This window comes from Aquarana catesbeiana, linkage group LG08, assembly GCF_042186555.1.
Source record: "Aquarana catesbeiana isolate 2022-GZ linkage group LG08, ASM4218655v1, whole genome shotgun sequence".
Lineage (NCBI taxonomy): Eukaryota > Metazoa > Chordata > Amphibia > Anura > Ranidae > Aquarana > Aquarana catesbeiana.
In genome coordinates, this window is record NC_133331.1 from 249605134 (window position 1) to 249631273 (window position 26140).

General features: G+C 41.1%; 1 protein-coding gene across 1 annotated transcript in view; it reads left to right on the top strand.

Annotated features, from left to right (window-relative positions):
* The window catches only part of SLC43A3 (solute carrier family 43 member 3), a 598240-nt gene extending 583810 nt beyond the window's left edge, over nt 1-14430 (top strand). The window contains exons 14-15 of the mRNA XM_073596989.1: nt 3163-3286; nt 11266-14430. Coding sequence (XP_073453090.1) covers nt 3163-3286; nt 11266-11382 — 241 coding nt within the window. The 3' untranslated portion in view covers nt 11383-14430. The remainder of the gene's footprint in view (nt 1-3162; nt 3287-11265) is intronic.
* Nucleotides 14431-26140: the final 11710 nt, after the last annotated feature.

The window sequence follows — 26140 nt, forward strand, 5'->3', positions numbered from 1 at the left end:
CCTGCTGTTTGAGCGAGATATGGTATAATTAAGCTACAACACATTATGCCGAAGGGTGCATTACTGCCTTATGATGCTCTTAAGTCTACCTACCACCTACCCTCATGGATGTTCTTCTCTTACTTGCAGCTGAGACATGCGGTACAATCACAATTCCCTGAGGCTCCAGTGCTAAAATCTCATTCTGTGGAAAGTTTTTTAATTTCAAGCTATGCAGATAGGATCCTCTCGTCCTTGTACCTGAGAATTTCCTCTGGAGATACTGGTAAAGTTACACAGCTGCTCACTACATGGCAGAATGATATCCCATCTCTAAATTCAGAAGACTGGGATGAGGGAATCCAGCAATATAGTCCCTTAATCTCCACCCGAGATAGATATACTCAGTTGAAATTCATCCACAGAGCATACTATACCCCTCAAAAACTTTCCAGGATCTATGCCACCCAGCCTAGCTGCTGTCCTAAATGTCTCACAGATGTTGGGACATTTATTCATGTGGTTTGGTTGTGCCCCTTCATAGAGAAATTCTGGAGAAATTTAATGTCTGAAATCAATGTGACTTGACAGTACATCTTGATCCTAAGATTCTACTTCTAGGTATATGCAACACCATGAGCCCAGCTAAACATAAACAATTGTTAGTATTTTACACAACCTTTTATGCCAGGAAGGTCGTTTTAACCAAATGGAAACAGACAGACCCTCCCACAGTCTCACAGTGGAGATCAACTTTAGATGCTGTTCTACCTCTCTATAAACTCACTTATATGAGCTGCAAATGTGCTAAAAAGTTCACCAAAATCTGGGGTGAAATCTAGACCTTCAGCTACCGACCAATTGATGTTGTAATCCATTATGAACAGATTGATGTATGTGCTACTGTGCTGGGTATACACAGTGGGGACGGAAAGTATTCAGACCCCCTTAAATTTTTCACTCTTTGTTAAATTGCAGCCATTTGCGAAAGTCATTTAAGTTAATTTTTTTCCCCATTAATGTACACACAGCACCCATATTGACAGAAAAACACAGAATTGTTGACATTTTTGCAGATTTATTAAAAAAGAAAAACTGAAATATCACATGGTCCTAAGTATTCAGACCCTATGCTGTGACACTCATATATTTAACTCGGGTGCTGTCCATTTGTTCTGATCATCCTTGAAATGGTTCTACACCTTCATTTGAGTCCAGCTGTGTTTGATTATAGTGATTGGACTTGATTAGGAAAGCCACACATCTGTCTATATAAGATCTTACAGCTCACAGTGCATGTCAGAGCAAATGAGAATCATGAGGTCAAAGGAACTGCCTGAAGAGCTCAGAGACAGAATTGTGGCAAGGCACAGATCTGGCCAAGGTTACAAAAAAATTCTGCTGCACTTAAGGTTCCTAAGAGCACAGTGGCCTCCATAATCCTTAAATGGAAGATGTTTGGTATGACCAGAACCCTTCCTAGAGGTGGCTGTCTGGTCAAACTGAGCTATCGGGGGAGAAGAGCCTTGGTGAGAGAGGTAAATAAGAACCCAAAGATCACTGTGGCTAAGCTCCAGAGATGCAGTCGGGAGATGGGAGAAAGTTGTAGAAAGTCAACCATCACTGCAGCCCTCCACCAGTCAGGGCTTTATGGCAGAGTGGCCCGACGGACGCCTCTCCTCGGTGCAAGACACATGAAAGCCTGCATGGAGTTTGCTAAAAAAAACACCTGAAGGACTCCAAGATGGTGAGAAATAAGATTCTCTGGTCTGATGAGACCGAGATAGAACTTTTTGGCCTTAATTCTGAGCGGTATGTGTGGAGAAAACCAGGCACTGCTCATCACCTGTCCAATACAGTCCCAACAGTGAAGCATGGTGGTGGCAGCATCATGCTGTGGGGGTATTTTTCAGCTGCAGGGACAGGACGACTGGTTGCAATCAAGGGAAAGATGAATGCGACCAAGTACAGGGATATCCTGGACGAAAACCTTCTCCAGAGTGTTCAGGACCTTAGACTGAGCCGAAGGTTTACCTTCCAACAAGACAATGACCCTAAGCACACAGCTAAAAAAACGAAGGATTATCTTTACAACAACTCCATGACTGTTCTTGAATGGCCCAGCCAGAGCCCTGAATTAAACCCAATTGAGCATCTCTGGAGAGACCTAAAAATGGCTGTCCACCAACGTTTACCATCCAACCTGACAGAACTGGAGAGGATCTGCAAGGAGGAATGGCAGAGGATCCCCAAATCCAGGTGTGAAAAACTTGTTGCACCTTTCCTAAAAAGACTCATGGCTGTATTAGATCAAAAGGTGCTTCTACTAAATACTGAGCAAAGGGTCTAAATACTTAGGACCATGTGATATTTCAGTTTTTCTTTTTTAATAAATCTGCAAAAATGTCAACAATTCTGTGTTTTTCTGTCAATATGGGGTGCTGTGTGTACATTAACGAGGAAAAAAATGAACTTAAATGATTTTAGCAAATGGCTGCAATATAACAAAGAGTGAAAAATTTAAGGGGGTCTGAATACTTTCCGTCCCCACTGTAATATTTTTCCCTCTCCGACCCCCCCTTCTCCTCCCCTCTCCCTTCCGACCCTTTCTGCCCCTTCCCATCTCCTTATCTGGTTTATACCTGACTAATGTAATTATATCCGGTTATACACTAATGCTTTAGATTCTAAGGTTTGACTTTTCTATAGATATATGTCTTAACTGCCTTACTCAGTCTGACTATACAAAGTACTGTCTTGAACAATATGTCTTGACGGACTGTGTGCCTTACAGTTCTGTTTGATGTTTTCATTTTATTTTTTACATTTTGATAAATAAAAACTTTTCAGTTAAAAAAAAAGGTACATAAAGGTAAAAATGTACCCTCAATAACCATAACTGACTGTAGAATTCAACCCCAGTATATATGTAAAACATGCCATTTTTTAAATGTTGATGCTGAACAGGGGCCAGGAGTGGTCATTTGACAGTTGAGTTCCGCTGTATTTACAAATTTCAACTGTAATGTCATCGTACAGTATTGCTGTATATTGCTGTACAATATCACTCAACAGCCATTGCATAAGACTGCTCAGGGCAACAATAGTATGATTTTATATATTAGAGCTTGGGTATGATTCCACTGACATGCATTAATTATAACTTTTTTTTATATGCTTCAGATTTCCAGCCAAGTACTTTGGAAAACTCTTCGGACTAATGATGTCACTTTCTGCTGTCATAGCGCTTTTTCAGTATCCTGCATTTTACATTATACAAACCCATCTCCATGGTGACCCCTTATATGTATGTAATCAGATATTCGGGATTTCTGGGAAAAATTGGGTAGTTGAGCAATATATTATCAAAAAGAGATATACAATGTTTACACAAATTTTAAGATAACACAAAATAAGTCTTTAACTAGACTTTTATTATTGCCAAAAGCCAATTAAAATGTATACAAAAACCCAGAAAATGTGATAAAACTATTTAAAAAACAAATATTTACCTAAGGCAGATCTCTACAAGTATACTACAGTCATTCTAATAGAGGAAGTATGCAACACCTACATGGTATCAGATCCAGGTTTTTTTTTTTTGTTAAACAGTTATTATAGCTGGCTGTGAAGACAGTTTCAAAGTAAACCTTGCTTTGTCCAGAAAAACAAAGCAACAGGTTCACTTAATTTCCAGCATTGTGTGTTGTATACCTTTATCTCTTCACTCACCCACCATTGTGTAAGCTGCGGGTTGATCTGGTCTACACGGGACTAAGAACTCTCTTCTCCCCCTTACGTATGTGACAGTACCGTTGCCTGAGTTGTAGAGGAAGGGGAAAGAGTTGTATACTCCTCATATACTTTTGCAATTTGTTTTGGTTCGAATATAAATTCAGACAAATTTTTGGTTATTCTGAGATTTACATGTATGAATCTCCAAATGAAAGAGTAATGAATTTAGTTGAAATTAGTTTAATATTGTTTCATATATTCGTTTTCTAACAAATTCCAAATTTTCTGAAAACTTCTAATTGGGATCAGTCAAAAAATGATCGACCGATTAGAATTCTGTGTGAAGAATAGCTGGTTGTTAAAGAGAGGGCCAGGAAGGCAGCCGCCTTGTCCTTAACAACCGATTACTCATCAGCTGATGAATATAAACAAATGCAATAGTACAGAAAAAAAACAGCGTGGGGTCCCCCCTCCCAATTCATACCAGGCTCCTCAGGTCCGGTATGGATTTTAAGGGGAACCCCACGCCAGAATAAAAAAAAATGGCGGGAGGTCCCCCCAAAATCCATACCAGACCCTTACCTGAGCATGAAGCCCAGCAGGCCAGGAAAGGGGGGAGACGAGTGGGCGCCCCCTCCTGAACTATACCAGGCCACATGCCCTCAACATGGGGGTGCTTTTGGGCAAGGGGGGCCCCGCCCCCCAAAGTACCTTGTTCTTGAACCTTGGCCTCTTCCCCACAACCCTGGCCAGTGGTTGAGGGGATCTGCAGGTGGGGGCTTTTTGGAATCTGGAAGCCCTCTTTAACAAGGGGCCCCCCAGATCCCTGCTCCCAATGTTAATAAGCAAGGGGAGGGGCCACCCGTTGATGTCATCAGGTGACCTTCACCCCCCCTTGTGACATCATCGACCGAGGTATGCTGGGTTGATGATGTCACAAGGGTGTATGATGCCACCAGATAATGTCTCTGGGTGACCCCGTCCCTTAGCTATTTTAACAACTGTCAGCTTATGAAGCAGCTTGCATCATGATTGATGATGGATCTACACCGGGGGGGACATTTTTTTTTTAATAAAGGACTTGTCAAAAACTTGTGTTTTTTTTTTTTTTACTTTTTACACTTTTTTGTACCCCATACTCAATCACATGGGGGGCGGGATTTGGGAGACCCCCTTGTTAAAGGAGGCTTCCAAATTCTGATAAGCCCCCGCCCGTAGACCCCACAATCAACCAACCAGGGTTGGGGGTAGAGGCCCTCATCCCCATCAACATGGGGAAGGGGTGCTTTGGGGATGCTTTTGCTGCCCCAAAGCACCCCCCCATATTGAGCGCATGTGGCCTGGTATGGTTCAGGAGGATGGGTGCTTGCTCCTTCCCCCCCTCCTGGCCTGCTGGGCTGCATGCTCGGATAAGGGCCTGGATTTTGGGGGGGACCCCATGCCGTTTCTTTTTTTACATTTTGGCGTAGGGTTTCCCCTTAAAATCCATACCAGACCCAAAGAGTCTGATATGGATTGGGGGAGGACCCCACGCTGTTTTTTTTTTCTGCATTTTTCATTGCCGGCATTCTTTTGTTTACATTTCAGCTGTCAGTGGGGAAGCCGGCTGATAGCTGCTGAGTCATTGGTTGTTAAGGACGCAGCAGCTCCTTAAGAACCAGCTATTCTTCACACAGAATTCGAATCGGTCAATATTTTTTTAAACCAATTCGAATTCAAATCGTTCCGAAAGTTTGGAACTCGTTAGAAAATTACTAAATGGAATGAAATTAAATGAATCTAAACAAATTCCAAAATGAATCAACAAAACAAAATTTGTAACATAACGAATCTATCTGAAACTAAACAAAACAAATGTTTCTGTTTTTCACATGTCTAGCTTCTCACGCCTGGAAGTTCCTTTTCAGTCCAGGCAGGCAAACGGAGCAAATGAGCAAAGGGAAGATAATTATAAGCAAAGAACATATGCACAATTACCCCTTCCCTAGCCATCTAACCTAAAAAACACTCACCCAGCTGCATATTAACTCAGCATACCAACCATGGCCTCTTACTGTAGCTGTTTAAATCTCCTGGGCAGATACTATTCAAAGTATGTGGTGGTATACTAATCCTTTACTACACCAGACCAGTGGCGTATCATGCATGTGTGCCCTGTGACCCACCCTGCACAAATGGATGATTGTCCCTTGACAGCCAGGGATGATCGGTGTGGCGGGGGACAACTGTGAGCACCGATGTCCCTGTATAGCTTTTCAGCTCAGCGGACAGCTGCTTCTCCTTCTCTCCCTCCCACGGCTGTCAGCTGAAATGTCGTACAGGGAGATCGGTGCTCACAGCTGTCCCTCCTGCCGCATCATCCCGACTGTTCCTGGTGTCCTCCTCTGCCCCGTGTCTTCCTCCGTGCCTTTCTCTGCCTCGATGTGTCTTCCTCCTCCGCCCCCCTCACCACTAGGGATGAGCCGAACACCCCCCTGTTCGGTTCGCACCAGAACATGCGAACAGGAAAAAGTTTGTTCGAACATGCGAACACCGTTAAAGTCTATGGGACACGAACATGAATAATCAAAAGTGCTAATTTTAAAGGCTTATATGAAAGTTATTGTCATAAAAAGTGTTTGGGGACCTGGGTCCTGCCCCAGGGGACATGGATCAATGCAAAAAAAAGTTTTAAAAACGGCCGTTTTTTCAGGAGCAGTGATTTTAATAATGCTTAAAGTCAAACAATAAAAGTGTAATATCCCTTTAAATTTTGTACCTGGGGGGTGTCTATAGTATGCCTGTAAAGGGGCGCATGTTTCCTGTGTTTAGAACAGTCTGACAGCAAAATGACATTTTGAAGGAAAAAACTCATTTAAAACTACTCGCGGCTATTGCATTGCCGACAATACACATAGAAGTTCATTGATAAAAACGGCATGGGAATTCCCCAAAGGGGAACCCCGAACCAAAATTAAAAAAAAAAAATGACGTGGGAGTCCTCCTAAATTCCATACCAGGCCCTTCAGGTCTGGTATGGATATTAAGGGGAACCCCGGCCAAAATTTAAAAAAAAAATGACGTGGGGTTCCCCCTAAATTCCATACCAGACCCTTCAGGTCTGGTATGGATTTTAAGGGGAACCCCGCGCCAAAAAAAAAAAAAAAACGGCGTGGGGTCCCCCCAAAAATCCATACCAGACCCTTATCCGAGCACGCAACCTGGCAGGCCGCAGGAAAAGAGGGGGGGACGAGAGTGCGGCCCCCCCTCCCTCCTGAACCGTACCAGGCCACATGCCCTCAACATTGGGAGGGTGCTTTGGGGTAGCCCCCCAAAACACCTTGTCCCCATGTTGATGAGGACAAGGGCCTCATCCCCACAACCCTGGCCGGTGGTTGTGGGGGTCTGCGGGCGGGGGGCTTATCGGAATCTGGAAGCCCCCTTTAACAAGGTGACCCCCAGATCCCGGCCCCCCCCGTGTGAAATGGTAAGGGGGTACATAAGTACCCCTACCATTTCACGAAGAAAGTGTCAAAAATGTTAAAAATGACAAGAGACAGTTTTTGACAATTCCTTTATTTAAATGCTTCTTCTTTCTTCTATCTTCCTTCATCTTCTGGTTCTTCTGGTTCTTCTGGCTCTTCTGGTTCTTCCTCCGGCGTTCTCGTCCAGCATCTCCTCCGCGGCGTCTTCTGTCTTCTTCTCCTCGGGCCGCTCCGCACCCATGGCATGGGGGGGAGGCTCCCGCTCTTCTCTTCTTCTTTTCTTCTCTTCTTCTCTTCTTCATTTTCTTCTCCGGGCCGCTCCGCAATCCATGCTGGCATGGAGGGAGGCTCCCGCTGTGTGACGGCGCTCCTCGTCTGACAGTTCTTAAATAACGGGGGGACGGGGCCACCCGGTGACCCCGCCCCCCTCTGACGCACGGTGACTTGACGGGACTTCCCTGTGGCATTCCCCGTGACGTCACAGGGAAGTCCCGTCAAGTCACCGTGCGTCATCAACATGGGGACAAGGTGTTTTGGGGGGCTACCCCAAAGCACCCTCCCAATGTTGAGGGCATGTGGCCTGGTACGGTTCAGGAGGGAGGGGGGGCCGCACTCTCGTCCCCCCCTCTTTTCCTGCGGCCTGCCAGGTTGCGTGCTCGGATAAGGGTCTGGTATGGATTTTTGGGGGGACCCCACGCCGTTTTTTTTTTTTTTTTTTGGCGCGGGGTTCCCCTTAAAATCCATACCAGACCTGAAGGGTCTGGTATGGAATTTAGGGGGAACCCCACGTCATTTTTTTTTTTTAATTTTGGCCGGGGTTCCCCTTAATATCCATACCAGACCTGAAGGGCCTGGTATGGAATTTAGGGGGACTCCCACGTCATTTTTTTTTTTTAATTTTGGTTCGGGGTTCCCCTTTGGGGAATTCCCATGCCGTTTTTATCAATGAACTTCTATGTGTATTGTCGGCAATGCAATAGCCGCGAGTAGTTTTAAATGAGTTTTTTCCTTCAAAATGTCATTTTGCTGTCAGACTGTTCTAAACACAGGAAACATGCGCCCCTTTACAGGCACACTATAGACACCCCCCAGGTACGAAATTTAAAGGGATATTACACTTTTATTGATTGACTTTAAGCATTATTAAAATCACTGCTCCTGAAAAAACGTCCGTTTTTAAAACTTTTTTTTGCATTGATCCATGTCCCCTGGGGCAGGACCCAGGTCCCCAAACACTTTTTATGACAATAACTTGCATATTAGCCTTTAAAATTAGCACTTTTGATTTCTCCCATAGACTTTTAAAGGGTGTTCCGCGGCATTCGAATTTGCCGCGAACACCCCAAATTGTTCGCTGTTCGGTGAACTTGCGAACAGCCAATGTTCGAGTCGAACATGAGTTCGACTCGAACTCGAAGCTCATCCCTACACACCACCCTGCAGCCGGCTTCCCTCCTCTCCCACCTGCTGCGGGGGATATGTCAGGATGGAGAGCGGAGGAAGGGGCCGGTAAATATGTAATTTATCAGCCCCTTCCTGTTCTGAATTGGACACACAGCGATCGCTACCAATCACTCTAGTGTCCTCTGATAACTGAGCAGAGTAAACTGTGTTACTCTGCTTCAGTTTACAAATGAACAGGAGCCGCTGTGTCTCTGTTCATTCATTTTCATTGCTGAGAAAGGGACAGGGGAATCTGTGTCCTCACTCCCTTTCTCTGTCTCAAAGGGGAGATGTCAAGGGTCTGTGTAGACCCCTGATATCTCACCAAAGCCCACCAACAGGGCTGATAGAAATTTTTTTTTTTCCATAAATTTTATTGAAATCAAGCACAGGTAAATGTTTACAATTTGAACAGCGTATATATCATACAAAGAAAAAAAATGTTGTGGACTACAAATGTCCTTTAGGTAATCTCCTGTACCAGAGAGAGAAACAGGATGCACAACAATCAGGGAGTTATAAGAGCATAAAATCCATTTGAACCATTGGTAACGTATCTAACCATTGTTCTATGTACATGTTCAGCTACCCTGCTTTGTCTGGTACATTAATGATAAAAAAATTATATAATTATTACAAAATTAAATTGTTTTACCAAAAAAAATAAAAAATAAAATTGTAAAAAATAACATAAAATAAAAAACTACTGACACCACCCCCCCACCCTACTGATGCTGTCCACTGCCCCAACCCCCCCCCCCCCCAAAAAAAAAAAAGCATTGTAAAAAACAAATGAAAAACAAATCAAACTGTAAAAAAATAAATACATAAACCATTGACATCATCTGCTGCTCTACTGACACCATCCACTCCCTCATAACCCCCCACCCACTTCGCCAGAAGCTGTCAGGGGATCCCTATGAGATGTCTGGCACATAGAAGTGTGCAGGCGCATGATTTGTCTCAAAGAACGACTAACAGGCACGTGCATGCTTGCGGGAGTCCGAAATCGCGGATGTGCAATCGGCAGACGCGCGGGGCACAATTCCTCTTGGCACCAGATGGGCTATTTAAAGGGAGCCCAGTCTCCTATTTTTTGCTGACCATCTTCAGCTGTGTCCTGTATCCTGATCTGACCCTGTATGCTCTCCTAGTTGCTGACCTGGTGTGTTCCTTGACCATGGCAGTGTATCCTGTTCCTGTCTTGCTGCTCACCTCTGACCCAGCACCGATCCTGACTCTGGATCTGTTTATGATTTGGTACCCTGCTGCCTGCCTGCTGACAACCCTGGTTATTTCTGAGACTCTGCTTCTGCCTATGACCCTGGCTTCTGTTAACCTTCGGGTGCCTGCCTTGCTGTCTTCTGTTCCAGTTCTGCACACCGCTGCATGCTCCAGTCGCCAGACAAGCTGACAGCCCGGAATCATCTACATCAGGCACTCGTGTCCCTCCTGTCCCTCGGCTTCCTCTGTCTCATCCTCAGTGGGGCCAGGACAGGAGATATAAGAGAGGCCGACCTCATCAACTCCATACACTCCACTCCTGCACATACCACCCACCTCAGTATATACTCTACACCCTTCTCCTGCACATACTACCCTCCGCTATATGCTCCACACCCCTCTCCTGCACATACCACCCACTCCACACTCCTCTCCTACCCACCGCTGTACACTCTGCACTGTACATTCCAAATGTAACATTACCACATTCTGCACTATGTAAGTCATTTCAGACTCTATTAAGCCACACCCAATATTAAGCGCAATTTAAGCCACACCCACAATTCACTTTTTTTTTTGAATCAATGCCTAGGGCCCACTTTTTATGTTGCACACGGGCCCACTGATTTCATGATACGCCCCTGCACCAGACCATGGTATAATTTCTCTATCCACAGTAAAGTTAGATGATAATGATTATACCAGCATGCTTGCCAAGCTGTATCTGCATGCCATCTCTAAGCAGCAGTTTTGCTCAAGCCTCATTACACTTGCAGCAGGTCAAACCTGCTCCTCTCTCATAGTACTGGCTCCCAAGTTCCCACGCATAGGGATGCCAATTTGTGGAGATAATGAGGTTGACAGACTAGTAGGAATGGATGAGGCTCCAATAATGACAGGCTACTGTTCATATTACTAAAGATCTTCCACAGCATTTTTGGTGTCTTTGGCAGAAAAAAGTGCAGCTGAGGGAAAGGTACACAGAATCTTGAATAGGTAAGGTACAAGTTTGTTTTAAAGATACACTCCAGTAAAAACTGAAAGTTAAGCCTTGGAATGCAGTAAATTACTCTACTCCCTTTTTTGATAACCCCTTTACTTACTTGTATTTTCAAACACCCAACTTTCTCACGCAGAAAACCTGATGTATTAAATGATCATGACTAGTAGGTTTCTTGCCACTACCAATCAAATTTAAACTTGCTTTGAGAGTTGGAATTACATTGGTGACATGTTAAGAAGCAGAGGAAGTTGTGCTGCTAAAAGTGCTGAAAACAGACTACCCATCTTACCCCCTCTCTCAGAGCTCTGAAATCTGACTTTAGCAAAGGTGCAGTGTTTGCTGGATAACAGAAGTTCACTGATTAGTTTCAGTTGTTGCTTGGAATTGTTTTTTAATCACTATTCTTTTCTTTAATAGGTCAACATTTTTTTCGCCATTCTGATGCTGGTGACTTTTGCCCATCCAATTAATGTTTTTCGTGTTTGCAGAAAAGACAGGAAAGCAGGAAACCCAGCAGATTCACATGATTCCTAAACCGTGTTTGCCAATAAGAACATGATATTGTATAAATTCAAGAACTGAAAATTTAAAATAACATTATGCTTTATATGTGTATATATACATATCCATAGGCTTAAAGCATATCTACAGTAAACCCAAGATCAAAAAGTAAATCATTACAATTTGCTAGTTCCTAGATGTGGTGGCTTGTTTTTCTAATTCTTGCTTTTTTTTCTAATTTTTGCTGTAAAGCCAGGCAGCAACCTTGTGGTATATTAATGTGCCTTTTCTAAACAGAACTGCTGTATATATACACAGTCTTTACATTTACAAGAATACGATACAAGACATACAGGTGGAGATTTACTAAAACTGGTGCACACAGAATCTGGTGCTGCTGTGCATACATACCAATCAGATTCTAACTTCAGCTTGCTCAATTAAGCTTTGACAACAAAATCTAAAAGCTAATTGGTTACTGTGCACAGTTGCACCGGACTCTATGTGCATCCATTTTTGTAAATCTCCCCCACAGAGTGTTACAAATATACTGTCAGAATGTTTATACTGAAATATTAAACATGTTTATATTTATGTTTATGAAAATAGGCAAAAATGTATGGTTAATGGTTTCCACAAATCAACAAATAACTCAAATTCATTTTTCACGCTAACCTAAAGACAAAAGAAATACAAAAAGATTTGCAAAAATATATATATTTATTTACCAAAAATTCAGTGCAAAATAATATCAAAATATAACTGGTGAAAAACAAAGCATATCAACATTTCAATAATATGGATAATATCAATGATGAAAATATAACCACAAGCTCTTATTTCAATTTCAAAAATACCAATATATCAAAACTTAGTAACTGCTTTGTAAATAGCTTTTCAGTGGCTCTGCAGAATGTGACGACAACAAGGTGTTGATTTGACATGTGACCTCTTTCAGACAACAGATCTTGCAAGCTAAAATTTATTTTAAAAATACATGGACCAATTGGTTATACCATGTCCATACTTGGTTATTTAACCAAGTCTTATATTTAAGGTAAAGGTAAATCTCTAACAAATTTTATGTTTAAGCATACATTATAACTAAGCCATTTACTAGAAACTGAAAATAGCCTTATGAGATTATACAAATATGTGTATTTTTCTCTTCAATTGAACAGAAATAACTTATACTGCAGTTAAAATGATCTCAATTCCAATTTTATGCTGCAAAGATTAAACGGCCCAGTTATATGCATGTCTCATAATGATTACCTACAGGTAAATAGAAGTTATACTTTACCAGAAATATTAAAATCTTTTGTCTGAGAGATGGCAGCTGTTTGTTCCGATGGACACCTTTCCCTTCCTTGATTTTTCCATTCTCCTCTCATTCTCCCTTTCTCTTTTCTCTACTGCCATCTCTCTACAACTTTTATCCCCAAAGAAAGTAGGTATATATGCACTTCCCACGTAATGAATGACAGCAAGTACATATCATTTCCCATACAATACTTATAGGGGGCAATATTGGACCCTTACACACAATTACCATAAGGTGGCAGTATTAGATCAAAAATTATTTTGGAATGTTAATTAAAATGTCAAAATACGCACGCGCGGTGCAATGCGGGAAGGACGCGAGTAGCTTCAGCTCCGTCGGACCCGGTCAGTGCAGGCTGAATAACCAGGGCCATACCACTCTCACACTGGCGTAAACGGCACCCATCCCTGGGTAACACCTCCGTGCATGCCAGCGAGAAGATCTGGGCTTCTTAGCCGCTCACAGCACAACCTTACACACTTTCTTCTGGATGCTACAGCCAGACAGAGCAAGAGAATGTCCCAAGATGGTGCCGGAGCCAGCTCTCACGCGGCCTCAGGGAAACATCCATCCAATCCATCCATCCTCTCCCTCAACAATGGGAACTGTAAGTACACTTCTCCCCTATTTAAAGCAGACCTGGATGCCAGTCTTACAGCCATTTTTGACAAACTGGTTGACAAGATTGAGAGCAAGGTGCATAAATCCACCACTGCCCTGTCTCAAGAAATTGCTGGTATAGGCAGCCACACAGACATCTTGGAGACTAAACATGATGAACTCTCACTTGCGCATAATGATTTAAGAAAAGATTATGAATCATTAGCTGACAGCTTTGCCTTTATGCAAGCTCAAGTTGAAGATTTAGATAACAGAAATAGACGCCATAACATCAGATTACGTGGCGTTCCAGAATCAGTCACAGATCTTATGCCGACAGTTACCAAGATTTTCCACAACCTCTTACCAGATAAACCATTATCAGCATTTACATGTGACAGAATACACCAAGCTTTACGCCCTTAGCCCACACCAGATAAACCACCCAGAGACATTATCATGTGCATGAAGGATTTCTTGGTGAAAGAAGAAATCATGCGTGCTTCAAGGATCTTCCCAAATATTGCCCTGGATGGTAAAAAGCTGCAGATTTACCCTGACATCTCTCCTGCCACCTTAGACAGAAGACGCAGGATGAAGGAAGTCACCAATATTCTACAAACAGCAAGAATAAAATATAGATGGGGTTTTCCATTTAAACTCACAATCCCATATAATGGCTCTACATACACAGTGTACAATGTCATTGAGGGCAAAGAATTGCTTGTAAAACTGGGCCTGCTGGAACCAGAACCTCCCAACCGTTCCCCTTCAACCCCAAGACCCTCCCCAATTTGGTCTACCCCGTCCTCCAGACGCAATACTAAAAGAAGATGGCACCAACCTTTTCAAGATCAAGCATCCTGAACATTTACTGTAAGAACTTGGACATTCTTTTAAGCAGATGCCTTACACTGCCTTTGCAGTACCCCAACAGTGAATACAAACACAAAATTATACCTACAATCCCTTCCCATATTTTGAAGAGGACACACTCGACACTGTTACTACACCTCATGTTTTTGAACTACCACCTTTATTTTTCTTTCCGTCAGAATCTTGCTTTCATCGCTGGCTCTAAGACATAATGAAAGAAAAAGAACAGAAGAAAATAAGTTTTCCCCCCACTTCCCCCCCTCCTCCTTCCTTCTCCCCCCTCCTCCTTCCTTCTCCCCCCTCTTCTCCCTTTCCCCTCCCCCCTCCCCCTTTAAAAATAATTTATTTATATCTTTCCGATACCTATTAAGTCATATGTTATTGTTGGATATGCTGCATTTCTAAGATAACTCTACTGGCACTCTTTAATTTTGTCGCAATGATGTCACTATTATATGGTTTACATTCTCCCCAATCTCCCTAACATATAAGTTATACTTGATAACTTGGAAAAATCTATTTATCCCCCTGGTCGTTATTACATGATGTTTAATTCTAGTTTAATCCAATAGCCTGTTAAGTCCACCGTCGCTGGAGTGTCCCCCCTCCTGCTCATGTGGTTAACTGCGTCGTCCTTACTTGTGAGGATGCTGCACTTGATCGTGTTCACAGATTTAGGACATATTTGTCCTTTGGATTCGAGTTCATATTTTAGTGACAAGATGTTTCTTGTCCTTTTGTTCCTGTTATATTTTCTTACCTTACATGCTAACTTTGCCTCTAAGGCCATTGACAAATTCATTTTGAAAATCGGAAGTTATAATAATATTTCCCAGTTTCACTGGAAAAAACAATGTTATATTCCTCTTTGTTACGACAATTTATTCTCAGGAAGTGATATGCATCCTAAGTTATGCTCTCAATTTTCACTGCATAATCTTTCTCAATCTTTAAAAACGATAGACACTAAATCTCCTTTACACACACATGAACTCTTTTCATCTATATCACTTTATAGTTATAAGATAGAATTTTTTCATAAACATTATCACCTACCCATGACCAATGGTTCTTAAAGTCCTATCTCATAATCTACAGGGTTTCAGTTCACCACATAAAAGGAAAAAAGCCTTCCAACACTACAAGAGACTAGGGGCAGATATCATACTCATGCAGGAAACACACTTTTCCTCCTCCAACCACCCAAACTATTTTGACAAGACTTACAACCAATTTTACTATACCACTTTCCATAACAAAACCCGCGGTGTAGCCATCTTCATCCGCAATACCATTATTTTAGACAAAATATATACAAAGACGTGGATAGCCGCTACATCATCATAATCATTGATAAATAATAAAGCGATAACTATAGCATCGATTTATGCCCCTAACGAATCTCAATCTACCTTCTTCCTGAATTTTTTCGATACCCTTGACCAATATAGCTCTCCCCACATAAATCTAGGCGGAGATTTTAACCTAACATCACACCCGGCCCTAGATAGAAGTAAAGTAACTTCATCCACCAAAGCTTAAATCCTTGAACCGTTCCATTAACAAATTTCAACTTATTGACTCCTGGAGGGCCCATAATGTTGGAATTAAAGCCTATACACATTACTCACACCCCCATGAAGTCTATGCCAGACTTGATTATATATTCTGCAGCCCCATACTTTTAGCTAACTCCTCCAAAGCCCTTATCCACCCCTGTCCTTGGTCAGATCATGATATCACCTCATTTGAAACTTCTCATATAGGACTCTCACCTTCCCCCTACAACCGGCGGCTAAATGACTCAATTTTATCTGATCCTTTAATAACACAATCTATTTCAACACACATTGAAAACTATTTCACAGACAACGTCAATGATGAAACACCTCCCACAACACTTTGGGCGGCTCATAAAGCTGTTCTACGAGGGCACCTAATTAGCCTAGCCGCAAACAGAAATAGAGAAAGACTCACAAACATTAAAAATCTCACTAAAGAGCTAAATCACCTTTACAACAAACTACAACATGCTCCTTCTCAAGAACTCACAAAACAGATCCAAGACAAATGTAAAGCTTTAGACCTTATCCTATCAGCAAACACAGAAAAATCTCTTAGATTTTCTAAAGCCAAATTTTTACTACATAGTAATTTCCCATCAGCCATGTTCGCCAAAAAACTTAACCATGAACACAAACCCCCACACACATATAAACTTAGAGATCAAACTGGAAACATGATCACCCATCCTCATGAAGTTTTAAATATATTTTCCTCATTCTACAAAGACTTACTCTCTAGCCCACAATCCCCTCTTGATCATACCTCTAAATCATGGCTAGATGATATTCAATTACCCTCTCTTAACTCACAGCAAATTGAATCTCTTAATGCCCCCTGTACTGAATTAGAAATAATTAGAATAATTAAATCTCTCAAGTCTTCTACAGCCCCTGGTCCAGATGGCTTCTCATCTTCATATTATAAAAAATTTGCCTCCCTTTTAACCCCCCACCTGACTAACCTCTTTAATCACATTCTCAATGGCAATCACTTCCCAGATGAGATGCTCCTAGCCAATCTTTCTCTTATCCCTAAACCACTCAAAGACCACTCCCTCCCTCAGAATTATCGCCCTATATCGGTTCTTAACAACGACCTTAAAATTTTTGGGAGACTACTCTCTGACAGATTGGCAACTGTCATCATAAATTTAATTCACATTGACCAAACTGGTTTCATCCCGGCCGACAGATTGTTGATAACATTAGACTTGTCACTAATATAATACAAGACACAAATCTACACTCTCGCCAACTTTGCCTCCTTAGCTTAGATATACATAAGGCGTTTGACAGCGTCAGCTGGTCATACCTCAACTTCATACTGCCTAAATATGGGATTCCAGATAAATTCCTACAAGGATTTAACGCATTATATCACGCTCCTCAAACCAGAATTAAAATCCCGGGTCACAACTCTGATTTCTTCCCCCTTAGTAGAGGGACTAGACAGGGCTGCCCCCTATCACCACTCATATTTGCCCTTGCAATCGAACCATTAGTCCACAAGATCAGAAATAGCATTGACATAAAAGGATACACTAAGGGAAATAGCAAATTCAAACTCAGCTTATATGCTGATGATGCCCTTATATTCCTTACAGAGCCCCTTACCTCTATCCCATCTCTCCTTAAAGAACTCAAACTTTTCCACACCATTTCAGGCCTTAAAATTAATACTAATAAATGTTCAGCTCTACCAATTAACTACTCCCAAAATACTCAAAATTTATTATCAAATAATTTTCCATTTATATGGTGTCCCCAATCATTTAAATATCTTGGTGTAACAGTTGCCTCAACACACAACCTTTTATATAAATCCAATTATATCCCACTATTTTCTCAGATCACCTCTCTTCTTAATTCCTGGTCATCTTTCCATATTTCTTTTCTGGGTAGAATATGTGCCATCAAAATGACAATCCTCCCTAAACTCTTATATTATTTTCATGCCCTTCCCATTAATGTCCCAAAATCTAAACTGAATTCTATTCAAAGAATTATTAACAAATTTATATGGGCCGGAAAAAAACCCAGATGCAGCTATGCCATTATGCATAGATCTCAATCCACAGGCGGCCTAGGCCTCCCTAACATCTGGCTCTACTTCATTGCTGCCAGATTAACGCAATTTACCCAATGGTTCACCCCCACCCAGGAGACCCCATGGAAAAAATTTGAAACCATTTCCATATCCCCTACATTTACAGGGAATATTATGGTCCAACACCACCTCCTATAGTAAACTCACTAAACACAATATTATCATTGCTCAATTTTATCAACTATGGAATAGGCACAAAGATACATTTAAACTCTCCTCAAACACTCCCCCCTTAGCCTCTTTCTTAGGAGACCCTAGATTTCCTTATGCCTATAGCAACAGACACTCCTTCTCTCCGTGGATCAACAAAAATCTAACCACACTTAGATCCAATTAAAATGGGAATTTATCCCATTCTCCACATTACAAACTACCTATGGCCTCCCTTCCTCCAAACTCCACCATTACCATCTAATTAAAACCTTTTACTCTGAATATTTCGCACTCACAACATACCCCTCCAACACTGCCTTTGAACAAATCTGTATCTCTTCATCCAGAGACAGAGGCCTCATTTCACGATTATACAATTATTTGAACAACATTGGAATACCAGATAAATACATACAGATGCTTAAATGGGAATCGGATTTAGGAGTCTCATTTAGTGTCGATGAATGGACCTCCATGTCAGACAACCTTCGCAAAAGTAACAAAGCCATCTCATTTAGAGAAACTCCAATAAAAATATTCTCCAGATGGTACCTAACCCCTTCTAAACTTCACACATACTACCCTTCAATCTCTCCAAATTGTTTTAGGGGATGTGCGGAACCTGGTACACTCATGCACACATTTTGGAATTGCATTCACCTTAATCAAATATGGCACAAAGCCACTGATATAATTGAAAACTCCTCCAAACAAAAAATCATTCCCACCCCCCAGATTTGTTTACTATTTGCAAACATACCAAACATTCCCTCTCCTTGCATGAGATTATTTCACTCACTATGCAGTTCCAGCCACTGAATGATAGCTTACAACTGGAAATCCAATAATCTACCTTGGCAACAAGTAGTTACCAGAATGGAATCTCTTAAACTTTCAAAATGGATATACCACACTCTTAATGATTCAACTCATATTCATAAGAGGAAATGGTCTTACTGGAATCCATCCTAATATATACCAATATAACTTCACCCCCATTTCCCTATAACCCTTTATACTTGAGACTCACCATCTTACTTATCACTCCTAAAAATTTATCATTAATATTTACTATTTTGTCTGTAACTTGAAATCACACCCTTGATTAAATGAAAGTTATATATTACTGTTATATGCTTTTTTATAACTATACTCTTTGTATGTTTACTTGAACTTCCAAATAAAACTTTTGTAAACAAAAAAAATAAAATGTCAAAATATCACCTCAAATAACCTTTGACCCAAGTCTAGAAGAAAATCATAAATATGATAAGGGTTCTGTTTCATGACACTACAGTGCCTTACAAAAGTATTCACCCTCCTTGGCTTTTTACCTATTTTGTTACATTACAGTTTTAGTTCAATGTTTTTTTAATCTGAATTATATGTGATGGATCCGAACACAATAGTCTAAGTTTTTGAAGTAAAATTAGAAAAATATATACATAAAACTATTTTTCAGAAATAAAAAAATGATAATTGGCATGTGCGTATGTATTCACCCCCCTTTGTTATGAAGCCCATAAAAAGCTCTGGTGCAACCAATTACCTTCAGAGGTCACATAATTAGTGAAATGATGTCCACCTGTGTGCAATCTAAGTGTCACATGATCTGTCATTACATATACACACCTTTCTGAAAGGCCCCAGAGGCTGCAACACCTAAGCAAGAGGCACCACTAACCAAACACTGCTATGAAGACCAAGGAACTCTCCAAACAAGTAAGGGACAATGTTGTTGAGAAGTACAAGTCAGGGTTAGGGTATAAAAAAAAATCCAAATCTTTGATGATCCCTAGGAGCACAATAAAATCTATCATAACCAAATGGAAAGAACATGGCACAACAGCAAACCTGCCAAGAGACGGCCGCACACCAAAACTCATGGACCGGTCAAGGAGGGCATTAATCAGAGAGGAGCACAGAGACCTAAGGTAACCCTGGAGGAGCTGCAGAGTTCCACAGCAGAGACTGGAGTATCTGTACATAGGACGACAATAAGCCGTACGCTCCATAGAGTTGGGCTTTATGGCAGAGTGACCAGAAGAAAGCCATTACCCTCACCAAAAAACAAAATGGCACGTTTTGAGTTTGGGAAAAGTCATGTGGGAGACTCCCAAAATGTATGGAGGAAGGTGCTCTGGTCTGATGAGAGTAAAATTGAACTTTTTGGCCATCAAAGAAAACGCTATGTCTGGCGCAAACCCAACACATCACATCACCCAAAGAACACCATCCCCACTGTGAAACATGGTGGTGGCAGCATCATGCTGTGGGGATGTTTTTCAGCAGTCGGGACTGGGAAACTGGTCAGAGTTGAGGGAAAGATGGATGGTGCTAAATACAGGGATATTCTTGAGCAAAACCTGTACCACTCTGTGTGTGATTTGAGGCTAGGACGGAGGTTCACCTTCCAGCAGGACAATGACCCCAAACACACTGCTAAAGCAACACTTGAGTGGTTTAAGGGGAAACATGTAAATGTGTTGGAATGGCCTAGTCAAAGCCCAGACCTCAATCCAAAAGAAAATCTGTGGTCAGACTTAAAGATTGCTGTTCACAAGAGCAAACCATCCAAGCTGGAGCAGTTATGCAAGGAGGAATGGGCAGAAATCCCAGTGGTAAGATGTGACAAGTTCATAGAGACTTATCCAAAGCGACTTGGAGCTGTGATAGCCGCAAAAGGTGGCTCTACAAAGTATTGACTTTAGGGGGGTGAATAGTTATGCACATTGACTTTTTTCTGTTATTTTGTCCTATTTGTTGTTTCCTTCACAATAATAAAAAAAAAAATCTTCAAAGTTGTGGGCATGTTCTGTAAATGAAATGATGCAAATCCTCAAACAATCCGTGGTTATTCCAGGTTGTGAGGCAACAAAACACGAAAAATGCCAAGGGGGGGGGGGGGGGTGAATACTTTTGCAAGGCACTGTATATGTTAGACTTTTAGTCTACTCCTAAGATATATGGCTATATATGTAAGTTTGAACAAGGCAATTGGCTTTCCTCTAAATACTTTGAGAGTCAGGTAATTGCCACTCAAAACTCAAGGATATTTCACATGTATTTTCAGTCTAATGCCCTGTACACACGGTCGGACATTGATCAGACATTCCGACAACAAAATCCATGGATTTTTTCCGACGGATGTTGGCTCAAACTTGTTTTGCATACACATGGTCACACAAAGTTGTCGGAAAATCCGATCGTTCTGAACGCGGTGACGTAAAACACGTACGTCGGGACTATAAACAGGGCAGTAGCCAATAGCTTTCATCTCTTAATTCATTCTGAGCATGCGTGGCACTTTGTGCATCGGATTTGTGTACACACGATCTGAATTTCCGACAACGGATTTTGTTGTCGGAAAATTTTATAGCAAGCTCTCAAACTTTGTGTGTCGGAAATTCCGATGGAAAATGTGTGATGGAGCCCACACACCGTCGGAATTTCCGACAACAAGGTCCTATCACACATTTTCCGTTGGAAAATCCGACCGTGTGTACAGGGCATTAGAATTCCTATACATTACATAGTTAGTCGGGTTAAAAAAAGACACAAGTCCATCTAGTTCAACCATAAAAAAATAAATTAAATAAAATAAAAAATATCATACAATCCCATATACCCAATCCTATACCCACAGTTGATCCAGAGGAAGGCGAAAAAAACCCCAGAAAAGCCGGATCCAATTTGCTACAGCAGGGGAAAAAAATCCTTCCTGATCCCAGAGATCAATCAGATTGATCAGATTTTCCCTGGATCAACTTTACCTATAAATGTTAGTACCCAGTTATATTATGTACCTTTAGGAAAGAATCCAGGTCTTTCTTAAAGCAATCTACTGAGCTGGCCAAAACCACCTCTGGAGGGAGTCTATTCCACATTTTCACCTTACTGTGAAGAAACCTTTCTGTATTTGGAGATGAAATCTCTTTTCCTCTAGATGTAAAGAGTGCCCTCTTGTCCTCAGTGTTGACCGTAAAGTGAATAAATCAACATCAAGGGGGTTATTTACGAAAGGAAATCCACTTTGCACTACAAGTGCAAACTACAAGTGCAAAGTACACTTGCTGTAAATCCGAGGGGGACATGCAAGGAAAATAAAAAACAGCATTTTAGCTTGCACATGATTGGATGATAAAATCAGCAGAGCTTCCCCTCATTTCAGATCTACCCCTCAGATTTACATCGACTGCACTTCCAAGTGCACTTTCAGTGCAATTTCAAGTGCACTTTGCACTTGTAGTTTGCACTTGTAGTGCAAAGTGGATTTGCCTTTCGTAAATAACCCCCCAAGTTCACTATATGGACCCGTTATATATTTATACATGGTGATCATATCCCCCTTAATCTCCTCTTCTCAAAAGTGAATAAATTCAGTTCCTCTAATCTTTCCTCATATCTGAGCTCCTCCATGCCTCTTATCAGTTTGGTTGCACTTCTCTGCACTTTCTCCAGTTCCCCGATATCCTTTTTTCTCTCTCTCTGGAGTCCATACCTCTCTTAATGCAAGAAAGGACTTTGCTCGCTTTGGAAACCGCAGCTTGACATTGCATGCTATTATTGAGCTTATGATCTAGCAAAACCCCCAGATCCTTCTCCACCATTGATTCCCCCAGTTGTACTCCCCCTAGTATGTATGATGCATGCATATTCTTAGCCCCCAAGTGCATAACTTTACATTTATCAACATTAAACCTCATTTGCCACAGTCGCCCAATTAGACAGTGCATTGAGGTTGGCTTGTAAATTGGAGACATCCTGTAAGGATGTTATTCCACCGCATAGCTTAGTGTCATCTGCAAAGACAAAAATGTTACTTTTAATCCCAGACCCAATATCATTTATAAGGATATTAAAAAGTAAGGGTCCCAGCACTGAACCTTGGGGTACACCACTGCTAACTTTAGACTATTCAGAGTAAGAATCATTAACCACTACTCTCTGAATTCTGTGTTTTAAACAGTTTTCTATCCATTTACAAACTGATATTTCCAATCCTGTAGACTTTACCTTACACATGAGCCGTGTGTGGGGAACTGTGTCAAACGCTTTTGCAAAATCCAAGTATACCACATCCCCTCTGTCCAAGGTTTTACTTACCTCCTCATAAAAAGAAATCAGGTTTGTTTGACAACTTATTTCATGAATCCATGCTGTCTGTTGCTTAAAATATTTTTTTCCAGCAAGAACTCGTCTATGTGGTCTTTTATTAAACTCTCCAGTATCTTCCCAACTATAGAAGTTAAACTAACAGGTCTATAGTTACTTGGTAATGACTTTGTTCCATTTTTAAATATAGACACCACATTGGCCCTACGCCAATCCAGTGGTACTATTCCTGTCAATAATAAGTCTCTAAAAATTAGATACAAAAATTACAGAGCTCAATTCTTTTAGGATCCGTGGATGGATGCCATCTGGTCCAGGTGCTTTATCCACCTTTATTCTGTCTAAATATTTCTGGACCATATCCCTTTTGAGCCATTGTGGATCATTTGGGGCTGTGCCACTACCACCCCCATTATGGACATGAGCTCCCCCATGCTCCTTTGTATACACAGACCTGAAGAATGTATTTAATAAATTTGCCTTCTCTTTGTCCCCAGTCACCCACTCTAGATTATTTTGTAAAGGGCCTACATGCTCAGACCTGACCTTTTTATTATTAATATATTTGAAAAATTTTTGGGGGTTTGTCCTACTATCTTTTGCAATCTGTCGTTCATTTTGAGTTTTTGCATCCTTGATTTCCTTTTTACATATTCTGTTATATTCTTTGTAACATTTAAACGACACTAGTGTTCCTTCATTTTTATACTTTTTAAAAGCTCTTTTCTTATTGTTTATAGCTTTTTTAACTTTGGCCGTGAGCCACATAGGTTTTATTTTTAGCCTTTTAAACTTATTGCCCATGGGAATATACTTTGCAGTAAGTTCACAAACAGTCACTTTGAATAATTCCCATTTCTATTCTGTACCCATTGATGCCAATATTCCCTCCCAGTCCAAGTCCTTGGGTGCAGCCCTCATCTTTGGAAAATTTGCTCTCTTGAAGTTAATTGTTTTTATCTTTCCCGTATGTGTTTTTGCTTATGGCTAACATCAAATGAAATCATGTTATGGTCACTGCTACCAAGATGTTCCTTTATATGAACATTAGTAATAAGTAGACATGTGCATTCGTTTTCGTCCGAATGCATTTTTGTCCGAATTTCAGGTATTTTTGTTATCGTTTTAACAAACGATAACAAAAGTGCAGAATCCGAAAAATGATCCAACATAAACAAATGCTTTATTTTCGTTTTCGTTGCTACAACAGTTCGATATAGATAGGAGATTCGACATAATGATGACAATAACAATCTGTGTCCATCAAACCTGTGGTCGAATGTGCCTAACCTTAACTCTGTTAGTCCAAGATTATTCTACATAGAGAGAAAAGATTCGACATAGAGAGAAAAGATTTGACGTAGGGGAGAAAAGATTCAACGTAGGGGAGAAAAGATAAATAAAAATAATGATGATGATGAATGTTATTGGCTGATTGTAACCAAAGAGGAGGAGCAGTAAAATAGCTAGAACTAAGTACACACATACTTTGGCTTATGGTGTCTGTTGAAAGTTCTAAGAAGATTCGACAGAGCAGGTAAACTATACGGCGTCGTACAGTTTAGCTGCTCTGTCAAATCTTTTTTGAACATTCAACAGACACCATAAGCCTTCAATGACAGATTCGACCATAATTTGGATTTTCGGACGGATGCAATTTTTAATGAAAAACGAAGTAAATAAAAACGAATTTCGGGAGTAACTAAATAAATTTATTTTTCTGACGAAAACGAAATTCCGAAATGAAATATTTCAGTGTGCACATGTCTAGTAATAAGCTCTGCATGGTTTGAGATTACCAGGTCCAACAGAGCATCATTGTTAGTTGGGGCCTCAATAAACTGGACCATAAAATTGTCCTGTAATAGGTTTATAATTTTTTGTCCTTTAACTGTACCAGCAGTGCCATTACTCCAGTCAGTTTCTGGGTAGTTTAAATCCCCCATTATTATCACGTCCCAGCCCTTGCAGCCCTTTCCATCTGTGCAAGGAGCTGAGTCTTCACCTCCTCATTAACATTGGGTGGTCTACAACAAACTCCAATGATTAACTTTGAACTACGCACATCTATATGCAGTTCCACCCATAATGCATCAGACTCATCACACTCTCTATCAACCAGGTCCTCTTTCACTTTGAGATCACTTCTCACATAGAGACAGACTCTACCACCTCTTCTTTTTACCCTGTCTCTCCGAAAGAGTGCATAGCCAGGAATATTAACAGCCTAGTCATGTGAGGAATGAAGCCAAGTTTCAGCAATACCGATTACATCATAGCTCTCCTCATGCACCAGAGCTTCCAACTCACCTATTTTGCTTGGCAGACTTCTGGCATTGGTGAACAAACACTTTAATGCATTATTACATTTTGCTCTGGTGTTTTTCATACCTTGTTTAGTAGTACAAATGGCACTATAATTTCCAATGGTCGTTTGCAACACGGAAACTTTCTTGTCACCTGCCATAATCCTCCTCATCTATCCCCATTCCACCCTCCATTAATGTCTGATCCTTAATTGACCTGTCTGCCCGATGGAATTCTAGTTCACCCTCCCCCTTAATCCTAGTTTAAATACTCCTCCAGCCTTCCCATAAACTTCTCCCCCAGCACAGTAGACCCCCTTCCATTCAGTTGCAAACCATCTTTAGCATATAGGTTGCACCCCAATGAAAATCAGCTCAGTGCTCTAGAAACCCAAATTCCTCCTCCCTACACCAGGTCTTTAGCCATGCATTCAGCTCTCTAATCTCCCCCTGCCTTTCCTGTGTTGCGCATGGCACATGCAATATTTCAAAGAATATCACCTTGGAGGTCCTTCCCTTCAACTTGCAGCCTAGTTCATTAAATTGATTCATAAGGAGCCTCCACCCTCCATGTATTCTGTCATTGGTTCTAATGTGAACCAAGACAGCTGGGTCATGCCCAGCCCATCCCAGTAATTTATCAACCCGGTCCACCACAACCCTAGCAAAACATTTGGTTGAGGTGATGCTGGAAACAAATTATTCTATCAGTCCTTATGATTATAGAATCCCCTATTACCACCAA